Source organism: Saccopteryx bilineata, chromosome 2, assembly GCF_036850765.1.
Source record: "Saccopteryx bilineata isolate mSacBil1 chromosome 2, mSacBil1_pri_phased_curated, whole genome shotgun sequence".
NCBI classification, from domain to species: Eukaryota; Metazoa; Chordata; class Mammalia; order Chiroptera; family Emballonuridae; genus Saccopteryx; species Saccopteryx bilineata.
The window spans coordinates 9,892,918-9,905,800 of record NC_089491.1 but is presented as its reverse complement, the minus strand read 5'-3'; the positions used below and the strand labels follow the sequence as shown (position 1 = coordinate 9,905,800).

At 38.7% G+C, this 12,883-nt stretch overlaps 1 protein-coding gene across 4 annotated transcripts in view; it reads right to left on the bottom strand.

Moving 5' to 3' along the window:
- Positions 1-12,883, bottom strand: part of MAPKAP1 (MAPK associated protein 1) — a 253,138-nt gene that overhangs the window by 204,651 nt on the left and 35,604 nt on the right. For all 4 annotated transcript variants that reach the window (XM_066256207.1, XM_066256208.1, XM_066256209.1 and 1 more), the window contains one exon: positions 3,089-3,237. In XM_066256207.1, coding sequence (XP_066112304.1) covers positions 3,089-3,237 — 149 coding nt within the window. The remainder of the gene's footprint in view (positions 1-3,088; positions 3,238-12,883) is intronic.

Here is a 12,883-nt window from a genome sequence, read left to right as displayed (position 1 = left end):
CACAGCAGTCAGTCTCTCGAGGAAATACATAATTAAGTAGTTTTTTAGCATATTTAATTAGACCCCAAACTCTTCCCTGTCCCTTTCGCTCCCCAATTATGTACCATTTGCCCAAGAGACCTAAGCAACTCAGTTAATTATGTAAATAAGGCAAGCGTTATTCCCCAGAAAAGCATTGTGAATATTTGTAGGAAAAAAACTACATATTTTAATGGTTTTAACAAACCTTTGGGGAAAAAAAATAGGACTAATAAAATACATGGGAAAACCTTACATTTGAGGCAAAAAGCATGAAGTTCCATGACAAGACAGTGAATCATTTAAAAAAAACACTCATTTCACTTAAATATGAGCTGAATAAAAATAAAATAATTTTAAGTTACAACAGTAACAAAACTTTAATGCTGAATGTCAGATGATTTATGGGAAGAATCAATCTGGAAATTATTAAAGCGACTCTCAGAGAAAAGGCTTTATTATCAAGGGGTTGACAGGATCTTAACTCCAGAGGCAGACATGGTGCTGTTATAACTACTACAATCCCATTATTATGCAATCACAAAATGCTAATTTGATCATTTTGAGGTGTTATTTGAATAGTCATTTTAATTTCTAGGTTACAAAAAGGCTTGACTCAAGTATAATTCTCTATTAATCATTGAGATGTCATTGAATATCATATTGATGCATTTCACAAAGATAAAGACTAATTTAATATGTACAGTACAATATCCTTCAAATATTAGCCACTTTCATTACATATCTGCCAAATGCATCAATATTAAATAATAGATGAGAACAAGGGTTTAATTGTATTTTAGCAATTGTAATATCTAGGATAATAATAAAATAGCATCTCATCACAAGATAGACTTATATAAATCTTTCTTAATCAATATGTAGCGGTGACTGCCCCATGCTCACATTCTTTGCTGATTACAAATAGACTTGACGTGACAAAAGCATTGAGAGCCGTCAGTGTAAACACACATCTAACAAAACTAATTCTTTTGTGACTGAGGAAATGACTCCTTCACATTTTTTAAAAATTTCTCTGTTACTTCAGGAGTTAAGACTTATACCAAGCAGAGATCATAACCTTCTGACAAATTAAAACCTAAGTTTTTATAAAAGAATCTAATGGTATGATAAAAATTCTGGAATATAATATTTTAAAAGATCTATATTATTTTGTTGGCATCAAAGCATTAATATATACTGATTATTCCAGCAATTATATCCTCAAACAATGAGATGGCTCAGGCAACAGAAGCAAATAAATTCCAATCATGTATCCTAACCAGTAACTTCTCACGTATCTAAATGAATCAACTGCAGTATTTAAGAAAAAGATCACCTACAGTCCAACTTGCCATCTTCCAGAGGCTGACATTCTTGTCCCCTAGGGGGACCCTTCCTTCTCTTTGCTGCATTCCACAAGAAGAAACAGGAGAAGGCGGCAGGAACAAGCTTAGAGAAGCTTTCAACAATTCAAAATGACTAAAAGTACTTTCAGATGTTTTTTGAAGGAAATTCTGAGCATGTGATGTATGTTTAGGTTATTTATGCATTTTGTTTCCAGTTCTTCCCCATCAACATCAATAACCTCACATGCCTATGACCATAGATGCTCCCTTAAGCCTAAGGACCATAGATGCTCACTTAAGCCTAAGGAAACACGCTGCATTGTATGAGGTAAAAGTGTTTTGAAAAAAAAAACAGAAAAAAAAATCTTGCTCAAAGATGGCAACTGACAGCAGCAGCATATAACCAGAACCTGAATGTGAGAAATGCAAACATAAGCAAAGAGATGTATGTTTATTAATTGCAATGGCGTTGAAATAAGACAAATTGTACACAACCCCTCCAGGCAACAAGCTATCACTCAGCACCCCTAGCCATTGCCAGACAGCAAACATAATGGCAATAAATATAAAAATCAACTGCTACTGACTTCTGAAAGAGGCCTAGCTCAGCAGACACAGAAAGGCAGGGAATTGGGATGGGGGGGTATGCACATGGAACTATATACTCCACTTAAAATAGTGGCCATTTTTCTAAAAAGAAAATAAACTAATGTTACAATTGCAAACTGTTAAACAAGAAAAAATAAAGTCTCCTGCATAGCAAGGGTCAAACAAGATTTCCTACAATGAAACACTAACAAGCAAAGCAATGGCCAAGAATTCTGAAATGAAGCTCTAACCTTAACAATTTCTGTAGTCATAATAAAGAATCCGACAAGACAGTGCTGCCTCCCAGAACCACTTTCAAGGCTTTCACAATACAATTAGGCCTTGATTAATCACAACCCAACTAACTCAAACTCTCAAGTACACTTAGGAGATAAAAAAAGAAAGAAATATACAGAAATATTTCAGGACTGGTTTTGTTTTAATCCTTCCAAACATATTACTTTGGAAACAACATTAAACCCAATTCAGACCTTTCTACATCACTGGACTTAGAAAATGTGAGTGATATTCTATTACTCTAAGTCATTTTTTTAAACCCCAAATCTAATAATAATAACAACAATAAATTGTTATTATTATTATTGTATCAACAACAACTCCACTCAGTTGAGGTTTTACTTAAAGCAGTGATTTTCAACCTTTTTCATCCAGTGGCACATGTAAACTAATTACTAAAACTTTGTGGCACACTAAAAAATATGATTTTGCCAATCTGACATAAACTAGATATATGTGTTCGATTGATTTATAAAAAATAATAATAGTAATTATTACCTACCCTTTTTGCTCCAAAGCAACTTCTTAAAAAGAAGGTACCTATATTTGTATATAAGGATTTATGGTACCAAGAATTAACCAATCAGATGAAACCTTATTATGTGACGTGATCAATAACAAGCAACTCTATTATATGACCTATGTATTTATGGTTCAAGACAAGGCATTCACGCCAGATGGTTATTATTGTGTTGGTTGCTGTCATTTCTTATTGACAATCTAAAGGAAAAAAGGTCAGTGCCCCTCACTACATAGGTATTACATGTTTAAATATTCTTGGGGCATACCAGTTGAAAATTGCTGACTTAAAGAGACAAACTTTCATTTTCACTTACCTTGCCATCAAATTTGGAATACTCATTAAAAGGGTTATTCAGCTGCAGAGGGCACTGCTCCAGGCGTACAGATAATATTGACTGCTTTCCAGAACTTGAAGGTTTCTCTTTAAGGGATTTCTTTTCAAACAATGACTTTAACTCCTGGGCTGTGATACAAAAGGAAAATAAAAACATCTTTGTAAGAGACAGCCTGTTCACCTTCCCTAAAAAGTCTTCCTTGGAACCTTAAGGAGGGAGGGTCCAGGGACACATTTAGGTCTAATGTGCACATAAAGCCTCACATATACTTCAATGTTTGTGCTCTGAAAAACATGCAGGTCAGGGTTGTCAATTTAGAGCTAGGGTTTAAGGAGGGGGCAAACCAAGCAGCCATTCTGTAAGAAGCACATTTACAGCTGGAAGACATGAGCTTTGGCCCAGCTTTGCCACTTCTAGCTATGTAATACTGGACAATTCTCGAAAACTTTCTGGGCCTGTCCAACTAGATAATCTTGAAGAGCTCTCCTGGCTCTAATTTTGTGTGATTCTGGAATTCTAGTTCCTCAAAGTCAAGGTCCACTTCTTAACCCTCACATTCTCCAATGACACCTGGCACAAAAATTAGGAAGACAAAGCTGAGGAGGAGGAAAAGAAGAAAGGCTATTATAATACTAGTAGCTAATACTACAAGCAAGCCAATGTTAACTCCTCATAACAAGCCTATGAGATAGATAACTAGCATTATCTCAACTTGTCAGTATGGAAACTGAAGCTTAGAGTATTTTAATTAGCCCTAGGCCACATACACAACTAGTAAGCAGCAGAGCTAAGATCTGCACCCAGCCAAGGCTCTTAGCCATTAGGAACATATGAACAAAGTAGACCCTCAAAAAATTTTGTTGCATGAATAAATGAATAAATTAATTACTGAGGGAATTCTGATTCAATTATTCATTAGAAAATCAAGGCAAGTTAGTTCTACATCTTCTCAAATATCACTTAATTCTCTAAATTAATCTGAGTATCATTTAAGGTAGTAAGTAGCTCAATGATTAAGTAATAGGCATTCATTACACCTTTTATTTTTGTGAATTTTAGAAAATGTCATACTTGGCTTTTTAAATAAATCAATCTCAGAAAGAGAAATTAAGGAAACAATCCCCTTCACAATTACAACCAAAAAAATAAAGTACCTAGGAGTAAACTTAACCAAGGAGACTAAAGACTTGTACTCGGAAAATTACAAAGCATTGATAAAAGAAATCAAGGAGGATACAAACAAGTGGAAACATATACCGTGCTCATGGTTAGGAAGAATAAACATCATTAAAATGTCTATATTACCCAAAGCAATCTATAAATTCAATGCAATACCAATTAAAATACCAATGACATACTTCAAAGATATAGAACACATATTCCAAAAATTTATATGGAACCAAAAGAGGACACGAATAGCCTCAGCAATCTTAAAAAAGAAGAATAAAGTGGGAGGTATCATACTTCCTGATATCAAGTTATACTACAAGGCCGTTGTACTCAAAACAGCCTGGTACTGGCATAAGAACAGGCATATAGATCAATGGAACAGAACAGAGAACCCAGAAATAAACCCACAGTTCTATGGACAACTGATATTTGACAAAGGAGGTAAGGAAATACAATGGAGTAAAGACAGCCTCTTTAACAAATGGTGTTGGGAAAATTGGACAGCTACCTGCAAAAAAATGAAATTAGATCACCAGCTTACACCACTCACAAAAATAAACTCAAAATGGATAAAAGACTTAAATGTAGGCTGTGAAACCATAAGCATCTTAGAAGAAAACATAGGCAGTAAGCTCTCGGACATCTCTCGGACCAATATATTTGCTGATTTATCTCCACGGGGAAGTGAAATAAAAGACTAAAAAGCTTTTGCACAGCTAAAGACAACAAGAACAGAATAAAAAGACAAACTACACAATGGGAGAATATATTTGACAATACGTCTGATAAGGGGTTAATAACCAAAATTTATAAAGAACTTGTAAAACTCAACACCAGGAAGACAAACAACCCAATCCAAAAATGGGCAAAAGAGATGAATAGACACTTCTCCAAAGAGGACATACAGATGACCAATAGGCATATGAAAAAATGCTCAACATCACTAATCATTAGAGAAATGCAAATTAAAACCACAATGAGATGCTGTGGTCTCTTAATGTCACTGGCTAGTAAAAAGAACTGAGACTCCTTGGGGAAATGACTGGGTCCTAATTTAGGGAAGGAAACATGTAAGAGGTATCTCAAACATCTTGCCATACAAGAAAGCTATGAAAAATACTGAAATTGTGTCAAAAAATTTAAAAGCCAGTGTGAAGGGACTCACTCTACAAAGGGAAAATTTTAGCATAAAAAAATAACAACTGCAACGAACTGAAAAATACAAGATATGCTTTAAAAATCTGAGTTCAGCTTGACCAATGGTGATGCAGTGGATAGAGCATCAACCTGGGGCACTGAGGACCAAGGTTCAAAACCGTAAGGTCACTACTGGTTTGAGTGTGGGATCATTCAACTTGAATGCTCATCATCTTGAGCACAGGGTTGCCGGCTTGAAGCCCAAGGTCACTGGCTCAGGGGAGCCCCCCAGTTAGGCACATATGAGAAGCAATCACTGAATAACTAAAGTGCTGCAACTACAAGTTGATGCTCCTCATCTCTCTCCCTTCCTCTCTCAAAAACACACAAACAAAAAAACCTGAGCTTATAAAGATACAAAGGGGAAAGACCTTCACTGGTCGTCTATATAGAATGCTAAAAAACAAACTCTTAATTCAGAAAATTACTAGCAAAGGGAGAGCAATAGTACTTATACTGCTTTTTTTGCAAGGACTACTGTATTTCTCCATGTATAAGACGCTCCCATGTAGAAGACACACCTTAATTTTGGGGCCCAAAATTTGAAGAAGAAAAAAAAGTATTACATAAAGTTATTGAACTCAAGTTTTATTCATCATAAAATTCAAGTAACTCTTCATCACTGTCAAAACTCCCATCCATTAACTAGTCCTATCTGTGTCTGATGACGAATCACTGTCTTCATATATTGCCCAATCCTCAGTTCCATCTATGGCATTTGAAATGCCACAACTACTGTATAGGATGCACCCAACTTTTAGACCCCAAATTTTTTGAAAAAAGGCACATATTTATTATACATGGGGAAATATGGTATATCTGAGGGTTATTAAATAATAGATTAGGGAAACGTTTTTTCTTACATAAAACATTAATAAATGAATAAAGACTGATAAAATTAGAAATCACTACAACTCCTAATGAAATAATGCATCTAGGTAATGCCCTTCAACGGCCACAAAAATCACTAGATGAAAAGCTCATGGGAGTAACTTAATACATGATTCTACCATCAACCTTAATACCACAAAAAAGACAAGAATTCCATGCTTCCTAATATGAGGCAATAGGAAGTACAGAGCAGCATGTACAAAATATTCTTGCCAAAAATCAAACTTCAATCTGAGCAAGTTTCTAGTAACTACCAGTATAGGAAATTAAAAGGACAGAAGAACATATTAAATGAGACCATGGGGATACAATTAGCAAAATCGAGAATTGCAAGAAATTCTACAGGAGAAATGACCCAGTTTCTTCAACTAATAAATTACAAGGAAAAAAAAGTGAAGGATAATCTATACATTAAAAAGGAAATGAGGCATGTTAACCAGAAGTAATGCATGGAACTTAAATCTAGACCTGAACAAATGAACTGGGGAAAAAAAGAAAAAAAAGCACTGGACACAATTATGGAAATGTATGATAATATTTGAGAATTACTGCTAATTATTTGGAGAATGGTGGTAGCACTGTTTTCTTATGTGTTAAACACACACACACACACACACACACACACACATTTAAGTATGAAATTATATACTAGCTAGGATTTGCTTAAAAAGTAATTTGGGGCCCTGGCCGGTTGGCTCAGTGGTGGAGCGTCGGCCTGCGTGCAGGAGTCCCAGTTTCGATTCCTGGCCAGGGCACACAGGAGAAGCGCCCATCTGCTTCTCCACCTCTTCCCCTCTCCTTCCTCTCTGTCTCTCTCTTCCCCTCCCGCAGCCAAGGCTCCATTGGAGTAAAGTTGGCCCGGGCGCTGAGGATGGCTCTGTGGCCTCTGCGCCTCAGGCGCTAGAATGGCTCTGGTTGCAACAGAGCAATGCCCCAGATGGGCAGAGCATCGCCCCCTGGTGGGTATGCCGGGTGGATCCTGGTTGGGTGCATGCGGGAGTCTGTCTGACTGCCTCCCTGTTTCTAGCTTCAGAAAAATACAAAAAATAAATAAAGTAATTTGGGCCTGACCAGGCGGTGGCACAGTGGATAGGGCATCGGACTAAGATGAGGAGGACCCAGGTTTGAAACCCCGAGGTCGCCAGCTTGAGTGCGGGCTCATCTGGTTTGAGCAAAGCTCACCAGCTATGACCCAAGGTCACTGGCTCGAGCAAGGGGTTACTCGGTCTGCTGCAGCCCCACAGTCAAGGCACATATGAGAAAGCAATCAATGAATAACTAAGGTGTTGCAATGAAAAACTGATGATTGATGCTTCTCATCTCTCTCTGTTCCTGTCTGTCTGTCCCTGTCTGTCTCTCTTTCTCTCTCTCTCTCTGTAAAAAACAAACAAACAAACAAAAGTAATCTGGGAGGGGTGGGGACAGGAGGTGAAGATATCAATGACACAAGACCAGTCATATGTTAATAACTGCTGAAGCTGGGTGATGATTGAGTGGGAGTTCATTATGCCATTCTTCCTACTTTTGTATATGTATGAAATTTTATATAATAAAAAATTGTATTAAAGGAAATTAAGCTAGAAATTAAAAAGTCACATATCACCTCACTACTCTGATTTTATCACCTCACCCAAAGTAAAAATTAAATTCCTTACAAGATCTTCCATGATCAAGTCTCTCACTACTTACTCCTCTGATCTCACTCTTCCCCTTACTGCATCCTTCCTTGCTGTCCCTGGAATATATCAGGCATATTTCTGTCATAGAACCTTTTCATTTGCTGTTCCCTTGCTTTAGAACACTCATCTCCCTCTATCTGCCTGGCTCACTCCTTCACTTCCTTCAGATGTCTCTGCTCAACCACCACTTCCCAATGAGTCCTTTCCTGATCACTCCATATAAAATAGCAAAATCCTGGCCTCATATTCTTTATGGGCCTCATCTGGCTATATTTTTCTCTGTGCTCCTTATCCCATTCTGACATGCTATATTTGTTTACTGTCTTATTTCCCCCACAAGCTCCTTGAAGGCAGAAACTTAGTCTTTTTTTTTTTTTTTTTTTTGTATTTTTCTGAAGTGAGAAGCAGGGAGGCAGAGAAACAGACTCCCACATGCGCCCAACCAGGATCCACCTGGCATGCCCACCAGGGGGCGATGCTCTGCCCTACTGGGGCGTTGCTCTGTTGCAACCAGAGCCATTGTAGCGCCTGAGGTAGAGGCCATGGAGCCATCCTCAGTGCCCAGGCCAACTTTGCACCAATGGAGCCTTGGCTGCAGGAACAGAAGAAAGAGAGAGAAAGGAGAAGGGGAAGGGTGGAGAAGCAGATGTGTGCTTCTCCTGTGTGCCCTGACCGGGAATCTAACCCGGGACATCCACACACCAGGCTGACGCTCTACCGCTGAGCCAACTGGCCAAGGCTGGGACTTTGTCTTGCTCACTGCTATATCCTCTAGGCCTACAGCAGTACCTAGGTATCCTTGCATATTGTAGAAGTTTAATAAATACTTGTTGAATGAATAACTGTGGACCAGAGAAACAGAAAAAGTAGTTGTGGGATAGGGAGTAGATCTGCAGGAGCAAGGAGAGAGCAGATGGGCACAAAGAAGCAGAGACAAAATCAAGGAGGTCATGAGAGCTGTTCCTCCTAATTTCAAGCCATTCACAAAGTACAGCTAGCTACACTTGCTAAGTTGCTCTTTTTTGTTGTTGTTGTTGTTTTGTATTTTTCTGAAGTTGGAAATGGGGAGGCAGTCAGACAGACTCCCGCATGCGCCCGACCGGGATCCACCCAGCACGCCCACCAGGGAGCAATGCTCTGCCCATCTTGGGGCGTTGCTCTGCCGCAATCAGAGCCATTCTAGCGCCTGAGGCAGAGGCCACAGAGCCATCCTCAGCGCCCAGGCAAACTTTGCTCCAATGGAGCCTCGGCTGCAGGAGGGGAAGAGAGAGACAGAGAGGAACGAGAGGGGGAGCGGTGGAGAAGCAGATGGGCGCTTCTCCTGTGTGCCCTGGCCGGGAATCGAACCCGCAACTCCCGCACACCAGGCCAACGCTCTACCACTGAGCCAAACGGCCAGGGCCCTAAGTTGCTCTTTTAATTTCAACTCCACTTGCTTCTTTTATTTGCAACTGAATAATGCTAACCAATATAAAAAGAAGTCTCCAACAATCTCAAAACTGAAAAAACAATAGCCTAAATATTTAATTACCAGATTTATAAGAAAGTACATACTATATATCATCCAGAAAGAGAAGCATGAGTATTAGAACTAATAAGGGTTTGGTGAGTGGCTGGATACAAAACAGATATTATAAAAACAATAGATTTCTTGCCCTGGCCAGATAGCTCAGGTGGTTAGAGCCTCATCCTGATATGCAAAAGTTGGGTCATTCCTAGTCAGGGCACATAGAGGAACATATCAATGTTTCTGTCTGTCTCTCTCCCTTCTACTTTTTCCAAAAATAAAAATTTATAAAAAACAATAGATTTCTTTATAATAGCAATAAGACAATTATGGGGATGATAATATTATTTACAAGGGTAACATAAAATACAAAACATCTAGAAATAACCTTAATATAAGAACTGTAGGCCCTGGCCGGTTGGCTCAGTGGTAGAGCGTCGGCCTGGCGTGCAGAAGTCCCGGGTTCAATTCCCGGCCAGGGCACACAGGAGGAACGCCCATCTGCTTCTCCACCCCTCCCCTCTCCTTCCTCTCTGTCTCTCTCTTCCCCTCCCACAGCCGAGGCTCCATTGGAGCAAAGATGGCCCGGGCGCTGGGGATGGCTCCTTGGCCTCTGCCCCAGGCGCTAGAGTGGCTCTGGTCGCAACAGAGCAACGCCCCGGAGGGGCAGAGCATCGCCCCCTGGTGGACAGAGCATCGCTCCCTGGTGGGCGTGCTGGGTGGATCCCGGTCGGGCGCATGTGGGAGTCTGTCTGACTGTCTCTCCCCGTTTCCAGCTTCAGAAAATACCAAAAAAAAAAAAAAAAGAACTGTAAAAGTGCAGGAACAATACAGAGACAACACAAAACATTGCATTTGTGTAATACCTGCATCTACAAAAAATATAAAAATATTATTAGAGGTATAATTAGGATATTTTAAAAATATATACTCACATATATAGACTCTTAATAAATCCATTAAAATGTTAACAATAGCAGTTTCTCAGAACGTGAGATTATTGGTAGCTTTTCATTTCTATACTGTTTCCAGATTATCTATATATATATTTTTTTTAATAAAGAGGCTTTGGCAACTTTCCTGGACCCTGTCCATAGCTGAACATACAGATAAGAAAAGGAACAAGGCATACTGAAGACTCCTCAGTAGCCAACATTGCAGGAGCAACCCCTTTCTGGCCACAGTGTGGGAGAATAAAACAGAGTGGAAAGACTAGCATCTCTGGCTGTCTTCTCCCTTGCCTGGGAGAATAATTCTGGCTTTGCCATTTACTACTTGTGGTTCAGAAAAGTTACTTAGCCTCTAGGCTACAGTTTTCTCACCTATAATATAGAAATATTAACAGCTAATTTGTTTGACTTGCATGAAGATGAAGCAAACTTGGTGGCTGGCATGTTATAAACCAGTAATCCCCAGAACTAGCTACTCATCAGAATTGCTCAGAGAGCTTCTGAAGAATAGAGATTTATGGACTCCAATCTCTAGCTACTCAAACAGGAATTCTATGGGTAGGGCCTAGAAATGTATATGGAATGTCATTATCACATACTTTTAGATGCATTTCTGATTTTCCTACAGCCACTCCATCTGGGAACTGCTATCTTAAGAACCAGTAACAAAAGTTACATAAAGAAAACTTCAGGAATATTCATAAATAATTGATATAAACTACATTATTGCTTTGAATTGCTATCTAACTTCATGTGTAAATAGCCTTGTCTTCCAATTAGACTTCAAACTTCTTGAGGACAGGTATGACATATCCTCCCCAAGCACCTAGCATACAATTAGTGTGCACACAAAAGTTATGGAAGAAATACTTGTTAAATGACCCAGTGAATAAGAGTAATAGCTAAATTTGTAAATATATCAAAACCATTTAAAAACAATAAAACTAAAAATACTGGGACCTTGATTTGACACTATTCCTAACAAGGCCGTGCCCAATGACCACCTTCCATTTACTCACGCAGTTTTGGTTATGCCAAGTACTGAAAGCATCTCACTCTAAGGTATTTCATTTATCATGAGGTCTCAGAGCATATGGATCAGTAAGTTCATGAAGAACTTCAGGGTATGGGCCAGATGGTTTCTAAGATCCCTTCCAACTCCTCTATTAAAAGGCTGCAATTATGCTGTCTTAAAAGATAGACTGCATTTAGACAGTAATTGTGGAAGAATGTTCCTGTGGAGGTCATCATATTCATAATGATATTTCTTCTAGTGGGAAATGAAATAAAACAAAGATAAGAAAAACAAGTGAAAGGATTTTAACAAAACATAAGTAGCAAGATAAGAATGAAGAAATAAATGATAACTAACCAAACTTCTCAATTAAGATCAAAAGGATTTGACCGTGACATTTCCTGCCAGAAGAGAGTAAATGTTTGAGAGCAATATGAAAACACAAATGGCTGCTCAATCTGCCAGGTAGATACTGTATTTAGTGGACTGCTGGCTCCACTTTACAGGATACCTAGAATGCCAAGCTGTGGGAACCCAGCTTAACAGAGAATTCAAAGACATTCCTTTGTGCATTGATGAGGTTCAAGCTTAATGTTAGGAATAACCAACCACCAGCAGGCTGTTGGTCTGGCCAGAATCAAGGTCAGTATTTCAAAGCATGAACAGGCATATAAAGGAGCTTTTCCAGAAATAAAATCATGGAGTCAATTACTAAAAATGTGAGAGACTAAAATTAGAGGAAAGAAAATTGGGGGAGAGAGAAGTATGCATATATGATATAATGGACAGGGTAAAAAATGAAAGCAAAAAGAGAACTATTTATTTCTCCAGAATATTCTGTGAAACACAAAACAGAAGTTAAAGTGGATTAGACTTTAAGGAGTGAGTGCTTTCACTTCCTACATTCCTTCTATTAGATGTATCTAATTATTAGTTTATAAATTGTATCAAAATTTAAATGAAATAATTTATATCTCACATTGTGAAAAGATTAATGCAGTTATATTTGAGGTGCTCTATTCATCCTATTATTTACTCATAATTTTTTTTATTTTATTTATTTATTTATTTTTTTACAGAGACAGAGAGAGAGTCAGAGAGGGATAGACAGGGACAGACAGACAGGAACAGAGAGATGAGAAGCATCAATCATTAGTTTTTCGTTGCGCATTGCAACACCTTAGTTGTTCATTGATTGCTTTCTCACATGTGCCTTGACCGCGGGCCTTCAGCAGATCGAGTAACCCCTTGTTCGAACCAGTGACCTTGGGTCCACGCTGGTGAGCTCTCTTTGCTCAAATCAGATGAGCCCACACTCAAGCTGGCGACCTCGGGGTCTCGAACCTGGGTCCTTGGCATCCCAGT